The sequence below is a fragment of the Cricetulus griseus genome (genome assembly GCF_003668045.3).
Source record: "Cricetulus griseus strain 17A/GY chromosome 1 unlocalized genomic scaffold, alternate assembly CriGri-PICRH-1.0 chr1_0, whole genome shotgun sequence".
Classification (NCBI taxonomy): Eukaryota; Metazoa; Chordata; class Mammalia; order Rodentia; family Cricetidae; genus Cricetulus; species Cricetulus griseus.
The window spans coordinates 188,962,415-188,979,808 of NW_023276806.1; the positions used below are offsets into that span (position 1 = coordinate 188,962,415).

Here is a 17,394-nt window from a genome sequence, read left to right on the forward strand (position 1 = left end):
TGCTGTGCAACTTTGCATGTTTAGTTTGAAGAGGATCTTCTATGTGGATCCTTTGGGTCTTACTCCACTTTTCTGTTGTATGTGGGCATTTAAGTTGTTTGCAGTGTTTTGTAGCTACTAACACTACTGCAGTGAACAACCTTGTGTATATATGTATTTTCATATTGTTGGGGACATTTCTTTAGTTATATTGTCAGTAATGGTAAATGGGGTCACAGCTATAATCCCAGCTAGTTGGGAGGCAGAAGTAGAAGGATGGCAAATTAAAGACCAATCTGGGCAATTGAGTCAGATCCTTTCTCAAAACAAACAAAAAAATTAAAAGGAACGAGGAGGGTCCCGAGTTCAGTCCCCAGTACTGTTACTACCAACCAAGGCAATAATGCATACATTGTTTTATTAGTACTATTACATTTCTTCCTAGTAATTGGGTCAGCTTAGATTCTCACCAGCATCACTATGTAGCCCAGACTAACTTGAAACTCTATTTAGCCTAGAGTGACTTTGAACTGAGATCATCCTGACTACTACAGGCATGTGCCTCCGTGCCTGGCTTCTGCCTGCTTTTAAGATCTCTTGGTATATTAGGGATATTAGCTCTTTGTAGCAGTTGTGTTCAGTTGTCTGTTGGTTTGTTATATAGTTACATTTATCAATCTTTTAATCAGTTCTGGAGTTGAGTTATTATCCTTTTTCTATCCAAGGTTAAATAGAACCTTTACTTGTGCTTTTCTAACCCTTGTATAGTTCCTTTCTTTCTTTCTTTCTTTCTTTCTTTCTTTCTTTCTTTCTTTCTTTCTTTCTTTCTCTCCTTGGTTTTTCAAGACAGGGTTTCTCTGTGGCTTTGGAGGCTGTCCTGGAACTTGCTCTGTAGACCAGGCTGGCCTTGAACTCACAGAGATCTGCCTGCTTCTGCCTCCTGAGTTCTGGGACTAAAGGCGAGTGCCACCAACGCCCAGCAATATAGTTTTATTTTTTTTTAAAAAAGATTTATTTATTTATTATATGTACAGTGTTCTGTCTGCATGTTTCCTGCAGGCCAGAAGAGGACACCAGATCATTACAGATGGTTGTGAGCCACCATGTGGTTGCTGGAAATTGAACTCAGGACCTTTGGAAGAACAAGCAGTGCTCTTAACCACTGAGCCATCTCTCCAGCCCTATAGTTCTAGTTTTTAAGTAGTCAGATTTTCTTTTCTTTTCCCCTCTCCCTCCCTCCCTCTCTCCCTCCCTCCCTCCCCTCCCTCCCATTTGAGACAGGGTTTCTCTGTAAAACAGTCCTAGCTATCCTGGAACTTACTCTGTATAACAGACTGGCCTCAAAACTCACAGAGATCTGCCTGCCTCTGCTTCCTGAGTGCTGGGATCAAAGATGCCCAGCCATTTGGTCTTCCTTCCTTCCTTTCTTTCTTTCTTTCTTTCTTTCTTTCTTTCTTTCTTTCTTTCTTTCTTTCTTTTCTTTTTTAATAAAAAAGTCTGTGTCCCAAGCAGCATTGGTATCAATAGTATAAATACTTTAATTTATTTTTTAATTTATTTTTTCTATATATGTTCTGGCATTGTTATTAAAAACTCCATATTAGGAGGCTAGAGAGAGATGGCTCAGCTTTTAAGAGCACTTGTGCTCCAGAGGACCCAAAATCTGTCCCAAGCACCCATGTCAAGCAGCTCACAACCATCATAATTTCGGAATTCTAACACCTCTGGCCTTCACAGGCACCTGAATCCATATGCACACACCTACAAATAATAATTAAAAGTAATGAAAACAAAGCTTTAAGAAATCTTTATTGGGGCTGGAGAGATAGATGGCTCAGTGAGAGCACTTGCAGAGGACCAGGGTTTAGTTCCCAGCACCCACTGTGGCACCTTAACAACTGCCTGTAATTCCAGGAGATCTGATGCCCTCTTCTGGCTTCTGTGGACACCAGGCATGCATGTGATTGGCTGGCGCGCGCGCGCGCGCGCGCGCGCGCACACACACACACACACACACACACACACACACACACACACACACGGGGGGGGGGGCAGAGGAAGGGAGGGGCTCACAAAACCCATGAATGAATGAATGAATGAATGAATGAATGAATGAATGATACACAAATAAATACATCTTTCTTAGAAAGTCATATTGACTCCAGTGGTTTGAGGTACCCAAATCCTTGCCATACAATATACATGACTGAAAATTCCATGTATGGTTGATTCTGTTTCTATACATTCTATTCCACTAGAGTCTCTGTTTCTGGACCAGCAGCACACACTGTTTAAATTGTAGGGGTTTTTGATACCATATTTTTAAATCTGATAAGGCCAGACTTGTCTTGTTGGTTCTGTGTCTTCAATGTTTTTTTTTTTTTTTTTTTTTTTTTTTTTGACTGTTCCTTACAGATTTAGTTTTCTATGTGAACTTGGGTATTAACTTGGCCTAAATTTTTCTTAAAAAAAAGACTTATTTTTTAAATGTATATATGTGTGTTTCTGTATCTCTATGGTGTGTGTGTGTGTGTGTGTGTGTGTGTGTGTGTGTGTGTGTCTTTGTGTGCTCAAGGAGGTTTTAAATGGGACTTTCTTATTTGGTTATTGTTTGTGCTATCTTACTAAAAGAATCGAATTTTAGGGACTGGAGATGTAACTCTGGTGCTAGAGTGTTTGTCTAGCATTTGAATTTTCTGTGCCACGTAAGCCAGGAGTGGTGGTACATATCTATAATCTTGGCACTTTGATGGTATAGACAGGGTTATTAGAGATTCAAGGCCATCCTTTGCTACATAGTGTGTTTGAGGCCAACTTGTGATCAGTTTGACCCTGTCTCAAAACAAAGAACAAGAAACGAATACAAAAACCTGTTCTAGTTTAGGGTTACTATTGTTGGGACGAAGCACTATGACCCAAGCAGGTTAGGGGGGAAAGGGTCTATTTAAAGGCTTATGCTTCTACATCACAGTTTGTTGAAGGAAGCCAGGACAGAAACCCAGACAGTCTTCCCTGTGCAATCATTTGATATGTGCAAGTTTCTGTTGGATGGTTCAGTTAAATAATGTTGGTCCCCTAGGAGTCAAATTGAAGTCACAGTAATAGATAGATTGACTGTGAGTACAGGCTTCAGACTTGACCACCATCTCTCCAGTGTGCACTTCTGCGTGATTGCATAAGCAGGAGACACACATCTGTTCTTCAGTTCACATGGGTAGCAAGTGTGTCAACATGTTGCCTCTTTGCCTCCCGGTAAGAAACACAAATGGGAGACTGCTAAATTGGATAATGGAGAAAAACAGAAACTCACAGAGGATAGTACAGCAAAGGGGAAAAACAAAACCAACAAACAAAGCGATGTTCATGGAAGTGAAGTCAGATTGGTTGTAAATGGAGTAACAAAGGGATGAATCACTGCTGGGAACCTGATGCTGCTTACCAAGGACCCCAGACAAAGTCAGTCCTCTAGAGAAGGCACACTTACAAGTGCAGGGTTTTAACTCTTAGTAGATGGAAGGTGCATCCATTCTATTGTTGTTCATCACTCTAAATAGCAACAATGTGAACATTTTTTTTTAAGTTCAGTCATTTTATTTGAGAAAAGAGATCCTGCCCATCTCACATGTGAGGCAGAGGCAGCCTCCAGACTCAGAGGAACCTGAGTCACAGCAGCACCACACACACAGGCATTTCTAAGGTCATGGAATAATTATGATTTCCACCATTGAGTACTGAGATAGCTTTGCATACTTTTGCTTATGTGGTTATTTAAAAATATTTTTGTTTATGTGGGTGGGGGTGGTGGCGGGGAGAGAAAATGAGCAAGAGCCCACATACCAGCAGCATGTGTGAAGAGGGTAGAGGACAGTTTTTGAGATTTGGTTCTCACCTTCCATCTTGTTGAGGCTCGAGCTTCTCTCCTTTTCCTACCTCTCATCTCAGTGTAGTAGTGCTGGAATTACAGATGCATGCTACTAAAGTCTAGCTTTTTACACATGGGTTCTGGGGATCAGACTTGAGTTACCAGGCTTGTGAAACAAGCACTTTACCTATTAAGCCATCTCAATGGCCTACCATGGTTGTTTTTTATGATCTTGCTGTACCGTATTAGGCAGGGTTCCCTAGAGGAACCAGAACGGTAGAATGTAAATATGGTCTTAAAGGGGACTTATTTGATTGGTTAACACAGTAGGGGCTGGGGAGTCCAGCAATAACTGTTTGCTGGAGGCACAGAGAACCCGAGTTACTCAGTTCACCAAGCTGGATGTCTCTGCAGTCACAGTGTGGGGCTGGAGGCCTGCAAGTTCCCTGGAAAGTTGAGTGTCAGAGTACTTTGGAAGACCAAGGAAGCTAGAGTCTGATGACAGTGGTAGTGATAGGTACTTGCTTAGGAAAAAGTGAAGACAAGCTGATGTAACTGCGTTTTCCTTGGCCCTCTTTATATTGGGACCACCTGCTCGAAGGTGCCACCCTCTTTGAAAGTGGGCTTTTCTCTCTTTGCTAGTTCTCCCTAGAAATGCCTTCAGACATGTCCAGTTGCATGTTTCCTGGGTGATTTGACAAGTGTCAAGTTGACAACGAAGAGTAACTGTCACAGCTGCCGTATACCAGTTATGGGTCATTTGATCTTCTAGTGGAAATTAACAATTACCCAGTGGACTGGAGCCTATAATGACAGTTTATCTTTTGAGTGGCGCCAATATATAATTAAGTAAAAAAGTTCTCCTTAGTGTTATATACATTATATCTTGCCTTGACTTGCATGTTTTAAATAGAATTGTCTTGATAGTTGCAGGACAAGTCAGGGTAGCATGAATTCTAATTGTTCTTGGTAATGAAAATTCAGAGGCAGATATTGGGGTTAAAACTGAAGATGAGAGAAGCATAGCGGCCAGCCACTAGAGAGTTCTCACCTCTACCAATGCTCAGACCAAAGGGGCGATCCTGTCCTCAGACTGTATCTCCAGACTGTCTCCACCAAACCTCAGACTGCACTGAGCTCCTGTCTCCTCCCGCCTTATAGTCCTCTCTAGTGTTGCTGGGATTAAAGGCGTGGGATCCCAAGTGCTGAGGTCACCTTTGTGTGAGCTGTTTCTCTTTCAGACTGGATCAATTTCACATAACTCAGGGTGGCCTGAACTCACAGAGATCTGTCTGCCTCTGTCTCCTGAGTGCTGGGATTAAAGATGTGGCCACCACTACCTGTGCTTTATGGCTAAAGGTGTGTACTACCACAACCAGCCCAATGTATATTTAAACATGATCTAGGATAGGATTAGGCACCTCCTAATCTATTTAATGTTCCTGCTTTACGTCAGTCAGCAGATATTTTGTAGGGATTGGCTGTGGGACCTGTGTAGATAGATCTGAGTAGGGAATGCTGAATTATATATGAAATATTAGCAGTATGGAGCCTAAAATCTAATTACAGTTACAGTTTCCATAGAAATTGGTTGTGAATTGACATACTATCCACTCTGGTAGGGTTTTAGATTAATATTCCCTCCGTGCCATTCCCTGCCAAGCTGGCTGTAAAAGAATTACCTGGGGAACTTGTTAAGAATAAAGATTATTGGCTTACCAATTAACTTTTCCCTGTAGATTGAAGGTGGGGCTTAGGAATGTGGTTTTGCGTATGTGTGTGTGTTACATGTTTGCTCGTGTGTGTGTGTGTGTGTGTGTGTGTGTGTGTGTGTGTCTGTCTGTCTGTCTGTCTGTCTGTCTGTCTGTCTGTCTATACGCGAGCGCACATTCATGTGGGCGTGTGCCTGATATTGATGTTGAATATCCTTACCAACCATTCCCAGTTCAACTAGACTGGCTGGTCAGTGAACCCCAGGGTTGCTGTGTCGGCCCCTCAGCACTGGAATTATACTGTCTGCCGTGGTGTCTAGCTTTTTCTATAAATGTGGGTTCTAGGGTGGACTGTCCTCTTGCTTGCATGTTAAGCACTTTACAGAATTATCTCCCCCTTCCCCCTTTTTAAATAAATAGTGCACAATGCAAATTGCAGTTGTAGAAGACTGTATAGTGAAAAGTCATTCTCTCCTCCGTTCTACATCCATTTAGTTTCCTTTCCTAGATGTTTCAGAGCTGTTTATTGCACATCCTTCCACACACACACAGGTGTGGGACGCAGATTTTGTTGCTTTTCTGGGATATCTCATGTCTCCTATTGAACTTCTTCCTTCTTTGGAAAGGCTGCCTAGTGGTAATTGGAAAAGATTCATAGGGGATTCTAAGGGGTTGTGGGCATTGAGAGTCACTGTGTGAGTGTCACAGGGGTTAGAAACAGTTTAGTTTTGTTTTCTGAATGTTAATTCCCTAAATCTTGAATTTCACAAGGAACTGTAGTCACCAAGCATTTCATTTATTTTCTAGATTTATACAAACTTTTACATTTTTTTTCCTTGCTAATGATTACAAAGAAACCTTTAGTCAAAAACACATGATTCAGGAGCTCAGAGGTTAAGAGCACTTGCTATTTTTGCAGAGGACTCAAGGTGGTTACAATCATTCCAGCTCCAGGTGATTTGACACCCTATTCTAGTCTCCAGGCACCCATACCACACACAGGAAAAAATAAAGATTAGGAGCTAGAGAGATGTCTCAGCAGTTAAGAGCACTTACTGCGCTTCCAGAGGACTTGAGTTTGGTTCCTACTGTTCACAACTGTCTGTAACTCCAGTCCTAGGGAATCCAATGCCCCCATGCAGACAAAAGGCCCACACATGTAAAATAAATGATATTAAAAAGACGATGCCGTTAAACTTGTAGACAGCTGCTTACAATCCTAGATATCTTCAGTCACATAAAACCAAAAATTAAAAACCAAAGCATACTAAAATACATGGTCAGCAGCATGGAAGAGGCATAATGTGGTGGACTCAACTATAAATAAGGTTTTTCAATCTTCAGGCTCTGTTGCTGTTTTACTTTCTGTTATTACAGGAGGTGTGTGTATGTGGGGCTAGACAGAAGATGGCGGAGGGCAGGTGGCAAATTACACCACCAAACTGCTCTACAAAACATTTCTTTCAGGCTGGAGAGATCGGCTCAGAGGTTAAGAGCACTGCTTGCTCTAGCAGAGGTCCTGAGTTCAATTCCCAGCAACCACATGGTGGCTCACAGCCATCTGTAATGAGATCTGGTGCTCTCTTCTGGTGTGCAGGCAGAACACTGTATACATAATAAATAAATTAATAAATAAAAATTTCTTTCTACACATCTTTCACTGTAATACCAAAATGTAAGAAATTCTTCTATTTATGTCTCTGTTAGTGACTTACCTGTCCTCTCATTCACTGTGACTACATGCGTAGAGGCTACTTGGTAAAGCAGAGTAAGGGCAATATTGTCAGCTTTCAGGAGAGCATCTTATATCAAAAATCATTTATTTTATTTTTTACCCCCACAGGTTCTTTTTTCTCCCATTTTCTTTGTGTTTCCTCTTCTATTGTCTTTTGTTTTTCACCTCTTTAGTGAAGATGTTTGCAGCTGGTTGGGAAGCTGTGGGACACTTGGAAACAGGAACCCAGCTATTAAAGGGAGGGGGAGTGTTTCAGATTCTGAGAAATAGTGAAAAAGGGGAATTTAGTTTGCAGTGTGCCCGTAACTGTTCTAAGACCTAACCTGATTCCAGAATTGAAACATGAAAGGAAATAAGTAAAGCTATAAACAATCTTCTGTGATGTGGAGTTAATTCACCATAAAGGCTGTTTCTTTTCTTCTGTTGATAGTAGTGTGGGGGCATTAGGGGCACAGGGTAACTCAGTTCTGATTGTGTTAAACGCCAAAGTCAAGAAATTAGATAGTTACGTGCTTTAGGTGAGCTGGGGAACTTTAAAAAGGATGCATTTACCTATTTTTATTTATTGTGTATAAGCATGTGCCTGTGTGATTTGCGTGCCTTCGTGTGTGCATTCAGGGGCTATATTTGAATGAATGAATGAATGAATGAATGAATGAATGAATGAATGAATGAAATCAGTCCATCCATTCATTTTACCCATCTATCTATCTGTATGCCTGCCTGTCCATCTGTCCACCCATCCACCCAAAGGGGATTTATTAGAATGGTTTACAAGTTGTGGTCCAGCTAATCCAACAGAGGTTATCTAATTAATTGAATGTCCAAGAATCCAGTAGTTGATCAGTCCACAAGGCTGTATGTTTCAGCTGGTCTTTCGTATATGCTAGAATCCCAAAGAAGTAGGCTCTAATGCCAGTGAAAGAATGGACTTGGCCAGTGAGAGTGAGATCAAGCAGTCAGAGCAAGCTTCCTTTTTCCATGTCCCTTATAAAAGCTGCCAGCAGAAGGTGTGGCCCAGATTAAAGTTGGATCTTCCCATCTCAAAAGATCTGGGTTAAAAGTGATCTTCTCACTTCAAATTATTTAAGAAAAGAAAATCCCTCATGGGTATACATGGCCACTTGGATTTTAGTTAATTCTAGATGTAGTTAATTTGACAACCAGGAGTAGCCTTCACAGGGCCAAAGGGCATTGGATCCATTGGAACTAGAAATCACGTGTGGTGTGAGCCATCGGGTGTAGATGCTGGGAATTGGGCCATCTCTTCAGCCCTAGAGCTGTTGAACTTTGAATATCCAGGTGAAAACTTGTATTGAACTAAACATTAAAACTATAAATTTCTCTACCACAACCTCTATCACCTGAAGAAAGACAAAAACTTTTATAGAAGGATCCTTGTTTTTATACAAATTATTGCCTTTAGTATCAAATCGAGTAAGTGAAGTTTTAAAAACTATTACAGCTTTGGCTTTGGGGTAGAATCTGTGACTAGTTAATAACAAATGCTAACTGGGATCATTGTAGACACAGTACTGAGGACAGTGCTAGGGAACTGAACCCAGGAAATAGAAATGTGTATGAGTATAATGTGGAAGGGTGTTCTGTGGATGCTTATGTGACGTTCCACCCAGGAGGAAGAGTTTGCTCTGGGTTTTAAAGATGAGATAGAGCAAGGTCCTTGGTGACAAGTGGGAAGTTGATTTGAAAAAGAGTACAATCTAATGGAATCTACTGTATGTGTAATAGGCTCTTAAAAGAATTTGGCCTCCCATTGTTATAGCTCCAAGAGTAGAGAATATAAATGGGTGCATTATCTAAGAGGAGGAAAATGTTTGGCAGATCCTGGTGAATCTTAGTTAGTCATTAATTCAATTCTGTTTGCATCAAGTGTCCATTGCCTACTCTCCCAACCTCCCAAAGCCAAATAAGCAACAGTTTCAGAAGATAAGACAATAGAAAGTGCCAAAGTTGTCACCACTCCACTCACCAAATGGCAGTGAGATTGTTCGTTGATGGAAACGATTCAGCAAAGGTCATATGGTCACCCACAAGCTCCCCCCCCCACACACACACAATGGTCTAGTATTAGTGAGTTTTCTGCTGTTAGGAAAACTGACAGCTTTTTAAGGAAAGGGAAGTTTAAAAAGAGAAATAAAGAAGAAACTGAAGGTTTTGTGCCAGATTAACAAACAACCTTAAGACTTTGCTTCCAGAGTTGTGCATCTGTCTCATGAGTCCTGCTGTCTTTCTCTTACTATTTCTTAGAGAGATTGTAGGGTTCTTTGAGTGAGCAGTGGATAGGCTTGATAGAAGAGTGTGTTGGTTGTAAAACATTAAATTTTAATTCTAAAATTATATTTTGTATGATTTATTTAAATGTGCCTTTTCAGATTTATTCACTTACCAAATTTACTATTTTAAAGATACTTTTATTTATTTTAGGTGTATTCATTTTGCTTGCATGTATAAAAGTGTACTATGTACATTTGTGGGTGCCCACAGAAGAAAAGGGTGTCGGATTCCCTAGGACAGGACTTACAGATAGTTGTAAGCCTCCATATGGGTGCTGGGGGCCAAACCTGGGTCCTCAAGAGCAGCAAATGCTTTTAACACTGGCTGTCTCTCCAACACCCAAATTGACTATTTCTGGGTTACCAAATTTGCTAAGATTGAAGTTTCTAAGTCAGTTTAGGTGTCTTCTGCTAGTTGATGGTAATTAGCCAAAAGTAGAAGACATCACTGGTGTTATATTTTATGTTTTAATATGTATTATGTTATTTTGTACTTTTTTGAGACAGAGTCTCATGTAACCCAGGTTGGCCTTGAACTCACTGTGTATCAAGGATGCTCTTGAACCCCTGACCCTCCCTCCAGCTGTGTTGGGGATGTGCATCACCACACTTGGCTCACTGGCATTTTAGTAAAGCAGATAGAGGCCAGGGGTGGTGAGAATTAGAAGCTGGAGAGAGGAACCCTGTTTTTGAGAATAGTCAAGTTTTGCCCTAAATGTCTTTAATTAATTGTAATACCCCTGCCTCCTCTTCCCCTGAGTATTGTGGGACTCACCATTATGTACTTTATTGTTTGTAGATGAGTTGATATGAGCCAGTTTAGGTTTTCCAGGGCATATTAGTTAATTGTTTTGATATTACCATCATTTTTTAAGGAGAAGAAATGTGATAATCAAGTTAGGGCAAGGACAGACAAGACAATCCATGTCTTTCTAGAAGTGCTAGGTGGGTTTCAATGGGTGTAAGTTTCTGTTTTGTTGGGAGTAGAGAATCTGCTACATAAATGGCTGCGGTGGCGTACACCTTTAATCCCAGTACCTGTGAGACTGAGGCAGGCAGATCTCTGTAAGTTTGAGGTCAGCCTCATCTACAAAGAGAGTTCCAGGACAGTCACGGTTCTTATACAGTGATATGGGTGCCTTTCTGTGTACTGTGAATATGTTTTATTGCCATTGGTTAATAAAGAAGCAGATGTGGCCAGTAGCCAGGCAGAATAGAGCCAGGTGGGAAATCGAAGCAAAGATACAGGGAGATCTGGGGAATCTGGGAGATGCCAGCAGCCACTGGAGAAGCAAGGTGTGAGGTAGTAAACCATGGGCCTTGTGGCGATACACACATGAATAGAAATGGGTCAGTTTAAGTTTGTAAGAACTAGTTAGTAAAAGCCTGAGCCATCTGCCAAATATTTGTATATATTGTAATATAAGCCTCTGAGTGGTTATTTGGAAACTGGTGGGCAGGAGAGACACTTGCAGTTACAGTACAGAGAAACCCTGTCATGACAACACAGAAGAAACTCGCGGGGGGGGGGGTGTGAGCGGGGGAGAGAACCTATTATACCTAATGAACCTAATTTTCAAAATTCAGGTAGTCTGGTTTTGAGCTCTTGCATTGCCTACAGAGATAGCTCTCATATAACCTCATTTATTTACAATCATCTTTTATATATCCCATTTGAGCTACTCAGGTTTAACTAACCTCATCTGACTCTGTGCGCACGCGCGCGTGTGTGTGTGTGTTATGTGTGTGTGTGTAAGACAAGGTCTCTCTGTCTTAGAAAGAGAGTGGATGATATGGAACTCACTGTAGAGACCCAGGCTAGTCTGGAACTTTGGGCAGTCCTCCTGCCTCTGTCTCTGAATGAAGTGTTGGGAATATGCTGTACTCTCACACTTGAACTTTTCAGCTTTATGATTTATCTACATTTATGTATGTATACCACACACATGCCAGCTGTCCATAGAGGTTAGAAGAGGACATTGGACCTGGAGTTACAGATGGTAGTGAGTCACCATGTGGGTGCTGGGAACTGAACCTGCATCCTCTCCAAGAGCAATGCTCTTAACTGCAGAGCAGTCCCTTCAGCTTCTGCCATTCCTCCCTCCCTCCAGGACAGGATTTCTTTGTGTAGCTTTGGCTGTCCTGGAATTGGTTCTGTACACCAGGCTGGCCTCAAACTCAGAGATCCGCTTGTCTCTGTCTCCTGAGTACTGTAATTAAAGGTGTGTGCCACTGTGCCCAAGAGGCTCTTTTTTTTTTTTTTTTTTTAGACAGGGTTTCTCTGTGTAGCTTTGGAGCCTATCCTGGCACTCGCTCTGGAGACAAGGATGGCCTTGAGCTCACAGAGATCCACCTGCCCCTGCCTCCTGAGTGCTGGGATTAAAGGCATGTGCCACCAACACCTGGCTGAGGCTCTTCTTTTATATCTTAATTTTTTTTTTTTCTTAAAACAGTCTCACTACATAGCCTAAGTTGACCGTAAGTGGGTGATCCTTGTCAGTGCTGGGATAATAGGTGTGTGCCATGATACCTGGCTGTGTCTTTTTTCTTTGTTTTTCTCTTTTTAAACTTAATGGGTTAATTTGTAGAATTACCAAAAAATTAATTATGTGTGTGTGTGGGGGGGGTTTGTGCATGTTGAGTACACTGCCCATAGAGGCTGGAAAAGGACATTAGAGTCTCTGGAGTTGGAATTAAGGGACTTGTGACCTGTCTAACATGGGTGCTGTGAGCCAAATTGGGGTCCTCTGTAAGAGCAACACACTCTCATATAAACTGCTGAGCTATCTCTCCAGCCCTTGATTTGTAGAATTTATTTGTTCTTTGTGTAGGACTGTAGTTCTTCATTGAATATTCATTTCTGTATGGAATTCTATTATGAGAATATACTGTAATTAATTTCATTGTTGACAGATTTATAAATAGATTATCCATTTGCATATAGTTAGGTAATCTGGTGTATATTGCATATATTTTGTTCTCTAAAATTGCTATATTGAATTAGTCCTTATTGCTCATATACTCTTCAACATTTAGTATCTTCACACTTGGTATTTTTTAGCAGGTATAGTGGAATATTATGGAAATTTTTGTCATTTTAATTATAGTTCTCATTATTTATGAATTTTCATAGTTGGTGAGTATCTGCATTGAAATGTTACTCTGACTTATTTTGCCCTTTATCATAAAATTGTAGTTTAATGAACAGAAGTTACTTTAATATGTATGGCTGAAATGACCAGCTTCTCCCCTCATGGGTGCTTTTGTGTTTTAAGATAAACTTTCTATCACAAAGTCATATTTTCAGTATTATGCTGTATAAGTTTTGTGCCTTTTCCTTCTGTTTGCACTTAGGTTTATAACCTCATTTAAATTTTTTTGTTTTGTTTTTTGAGACAAGGCTTTACTATGTAGACCAGGCTGGCCTCAAACTCACAGAAATCCACCTGCCTTTGCCTTTCAAGTGCTGGGATTAAAGATGTGTACTGCCTTGCCTGGCAACTATAATTAATTTTTAACATTTCAAGAACAGTTGTAAGTTTTTTTTTTTCTTTTTCCCATAAGAATGAATGAAGTGTATCTTAGAACCTTTCATTCAAAAGTCTGTCCTGTGTGTTCACTCTTCAGTGACTGCCTATGCTGCATGTGAGTGTCCCTATGTGTGAGGGTCTGCGCTTGGGAGCACTGATGTGTTCTGATGGCCTTTACAATCAGTTTTCATATGTAGTAGAACTTTGTTTTCCCTCGTAAGAATACTTAACTATCTTGCACATTCTTGGCTTTTTCCATTTTGACATCATTTTTAGAATCATTTTGTGAGATTCTACATTGATTGGGATTAAACTGAATTTTATCAGTCATTTTCAGAAGAATTTATTTTTAAAAGATTTATGTTTAGAAAAAAAATATGCTGGAACTCAAACTTGGGTCTTCTGGAAGAGCATCCAGTGGTCTTAAATGCTGAACCATCTCTCCAGCCTTGATGTTTCCTTTTTACTGCCATGCAGTAACATCTGTCAGCTCGTGGGATTATTTTCTGTGCTACTAGCTGCCTTTTCAGAAGTCCTCGTTTGTGCCTATTTCAAGTGCTTTGTCTGTTTTTCCCCTCCAACACTTTCAAAGTTTGAAGTCATAAATTAAGATCTCGGGTCCATTTTGAAGTGATTTTTGTGCTGGAAGGGAGATAGGTACCTGGTTTCATTCTATGTGGGAATGGCCAGTTTCCCTAACACCATTGTTTTTGTGGGGACACCATGCTGTTTATGTTACTGTGGCTCTGTAGTGTAAGTTGATAATTAGGTATTCGTATTTCCAGCGTTGCCTTTTCTACTTAGTATTACTTTTGTGTTTTTATATTAATTTTAGGATTGCCTTTTCTAGTTCTGTGAGGAATGTAACAGAAATTTTGATGGAACTTTTGTTCTAAAGGTTTGTTTTGATGTTCTTGGTAACATCTTGAGGTGTATATGCTTAGCTCAGTAATGCCAGTCTTCCTTTTTCAAACACATCCATTTAAGGATATACATTTCTGTTTGTAAATTCTACAATCCACAAATTACATTATGGAGTACATTCATTGTTAAGATGAAAATAATGTACAGAATCTCATTATGGTTTGCGTTTGACTCATCTTATTGACAATAATTTTAGAACAGATGACATTTACATAGTGCTTGAGGGTTTTATGCATTACTTTTGATGTTCCCACTGCTGCTAAAAGTGAATAGCTTCATGTACATTTGGATATATTCTCACCCACAGTTACTAGCAAGTATAATGGGAGGGAGAGGATAATAAAATTTATTCTTGTGTATGTTTCAGATTTGCTCTTTGAATTATTGTACATTCCTCACCTCAGGTGCAAACATTTGATTTGATTTGTCTCTGTCTTAGCTGTGTTGGTGTGGAAGAGCACCATGCTGTTGACATTGACCTGTACCACTGCCCCAACTGTGCGGCTCTTCGTGGCCCTTCCTTGAGTAAGTACTAGACGCTTAAGTAAAACTTAAATGTGAACGATGGTAATTTCATGATACTCCAATACGTATTAGAATATCAAGAGCTGTAGGGGAGATACCACTGAAAATGCAATACAGTTTTTGTCTAAAAATAATTAAAAATTTGAGGCAGTCTGGTGGGTTTTTTTGTTGTTTTGTTTGTTTTGTTTTATTTTCAAGACAGGGTTTCTTTGTGTAGCTGTGGCTATCCTGGAACTTGATTTGTAGGTCCGCCTGGCCTTGAACTCACAGATCCACTTGGCTCTGCCCCTACTTCCCCTCAGAGTGCTGGGATTAAAGGCTGTGCCACCATCTCCAGGCCCTAAATTCTTGGTGATCTTCCTGCCTCTGCCTCTTCCAGATAATAAGCCTTTGTTTGAATTATTAAATATGCCACAAGAATAAGGGAGAAAAATACTAACATTTTAAAAAATTTTATTTATTCTTTTAAATTTCATTTTACATCCAACCACAGTTCTCCCTCCCACCCCTCATTCTGCCCCCCAAATACTAACATTTTTAATTCCTCCTGGAGAGCCCTCAAATTTAAGTACATCTTAAAAAAAAAAAAAGAAAAACAACAAAGCCCTTGTAATTTACATAAAGCATGCAAAGAAAAACTTACCTGATTCTGGAAACCTGTTGTGACTGATAATATCATGCTGTATTGGAGCAATATTCAGAGTTAAGATTTGGCTCTAATGGACAGATGCACATTGTGTATTTGGGAGAAAATCAGGGTATTGATAGGTAAAATATTCCATGTACTTACTGAACTTGGTTGTCAAAGAGTATCTGCTTAAAACTCCTTTATTGGCCCCCCGGTGTCCACAGAAAGATAAAGAGGAATGAGGATAAGGCCAGAGTGCCCATGCTGACAGTCAAGGTAAAGGCTGGAATCTTTTTCTTTCACTACACTAGAGTATACCAGCATTAGAAACAAAAGATTACTCAGATTCGGTCTTTTACAGATACTTCCAAAGACGAAATTGAGATACCATTGTACAGATTCGAGAGAAAATATTTAAAAGGCATTTAGCTATTTATTTATAAATTTTTGACTGTAAACTATAATTTTTGGTTTGTAAAATTAAAGGGAAACTGTAGACTGTATTTTAAAACTAGAAAGAGGGCTGGAGAGATAGCTCAGCTATTAAAGGCTAAGGCTCAGACTTCAATTCCAGTACCCAAGTCATCAAAGCCCCCCCCCCCCCAGCTTCCTTTTCCAGCACTTGGGAGGCTGAGGCAGGCAGATCTCTGTGAGTTCAAGAATTACCAAGTCTATATAACAGGCCAGCCAGGGGTGCATAATGAGGCCTATCTCAAAAACATACAAAACAAAACAAAAAGGAACCTTTGACTGAGGGTACTTTGATAAACTGTGGGTGGTGTGTAGGTAATTTATAGCCTCTTTGTTTTGAATATGGACTTTTGCCCCCCCCCCCCGTACTATTCTAAGTAAAAGTTTCGTTACGTGAAAGTAACATGTAAAAGAGTCTTAGTAACAATTAGGCTGATCATTTATTAGAAATACTAATAATTTTCATAATCTCTTTAAAAAAGACATAGGAATTAAAGCTGCAGTAATGCATAAGAATAGTTGATGTCAAATACAGGTTACCTGTTTTCATAGTGTACAGTATAAAACTTAAATTCAAGACACCTGGTAAAATTATTGCGTGAATCTTGCTTGGTGTAACACTGATGTATGCTGTATATAAGTTAAATACGTTTTGGTCAAGAATAAGTCAGGAAGAGGTAAATAATACAGTATTTCAGGCAAAACTAGCTTTCATATCAGTTTTGGTGTAAAATTCAAATATCTATTCCCTAAGTGAAATTATTTGAATTTATTTGTATGAAATACTGAGTTACTAAGAGGCAGTACTACATTAACGACACAGTCTATTTTTTCCATATGATACCATCTTATTAAAATCTTATCACACTTGCTAAATTGATTACATAGACCATAATGGATTGCAGCCCAGACTTTGAATAATGATGCTTCAGAGAGAAGCTTGCCTATTACTTGGTCCTTGAATTCCTCTTCTCTCAAAAGAACTTCATACCAGGCATTGGTCATCTTCTGGGAACCATCCAACTTGGAGGGAAGATGCCCAGGATGCAGTGGTCTGTTTGTCTTGATGGAAGGCTCGCTCACTTTCCCCTATATTTGATTCCTTTCCCTCTGCTATGAGGTGTTTCTTGATATCCAGGGCTTCCTGTTCCTCTCAGAATATCCTAGATGTCTTCATTATAGATACAATAGAGAAACTGTAATACCCACTTATAAATAAGATAAGGTACATCAGACTATATTCTGGTCCCAACCAATTAAGAACTTGATTTTAAAGCAGAAAGCTGCTCAGCATTTAAATATATATACATTCTGTGTGCTCCTCAGGCACATGCAGCCAAGGCAGACATTTTGCTCCCCTTTCCCTGTGACTTCTACTTAAACTATGCCTTCCTCTTTAGAAAAATCCAGTCAGCTGTTGTAGTGGATGATTTTATGTTTCAAGTGTGTTGGCCAAATAGGACAGTTGCATGTTTCTCTTAATCTATAAGTTAGCACATTAAAGGAAGTTACAGTATTTTGGTAGGTTATTATATACCAGCTTTTATAGTTAGTAGATATTTGACCTGTATTATCTCCTTCAGTATGTGCAACAAAGTTATACGAGATGGAAGAGAAGGTATCTGATTAAATATTGTATAGTTATTTGTCAGAGCTGTAGTTTGGATCCATAGCTATCAGGTAACAAATTGAGTATATTTTTCTGATTATTGTGCTCTGCAAAAATTAAAATAA

General features: G+C 39.8%; 1 protein-coding gene across 1 annotated transcript in view; it reads left to right on the forward strand.

Annotated features, from left to right (window-relative positions):
* Positions 1-17,394, forward strand: part of Kdm7a (lysine demethylase 7A) — a 63,110-nt gene that overhangs the window by 9,208 nt on the left and 36,508 nt on the right. Inside the window, exon 2 of the mRNA XM_027391512.2 lies at positions 14,476-14,561. Coding sequence (XP_027247313.1) covers positions 14,476-14,561 — 86 coding nt within the window. The remainder of the gene's footprint in view (positions 1-14,475; positions 14,562-17,394) is intronic.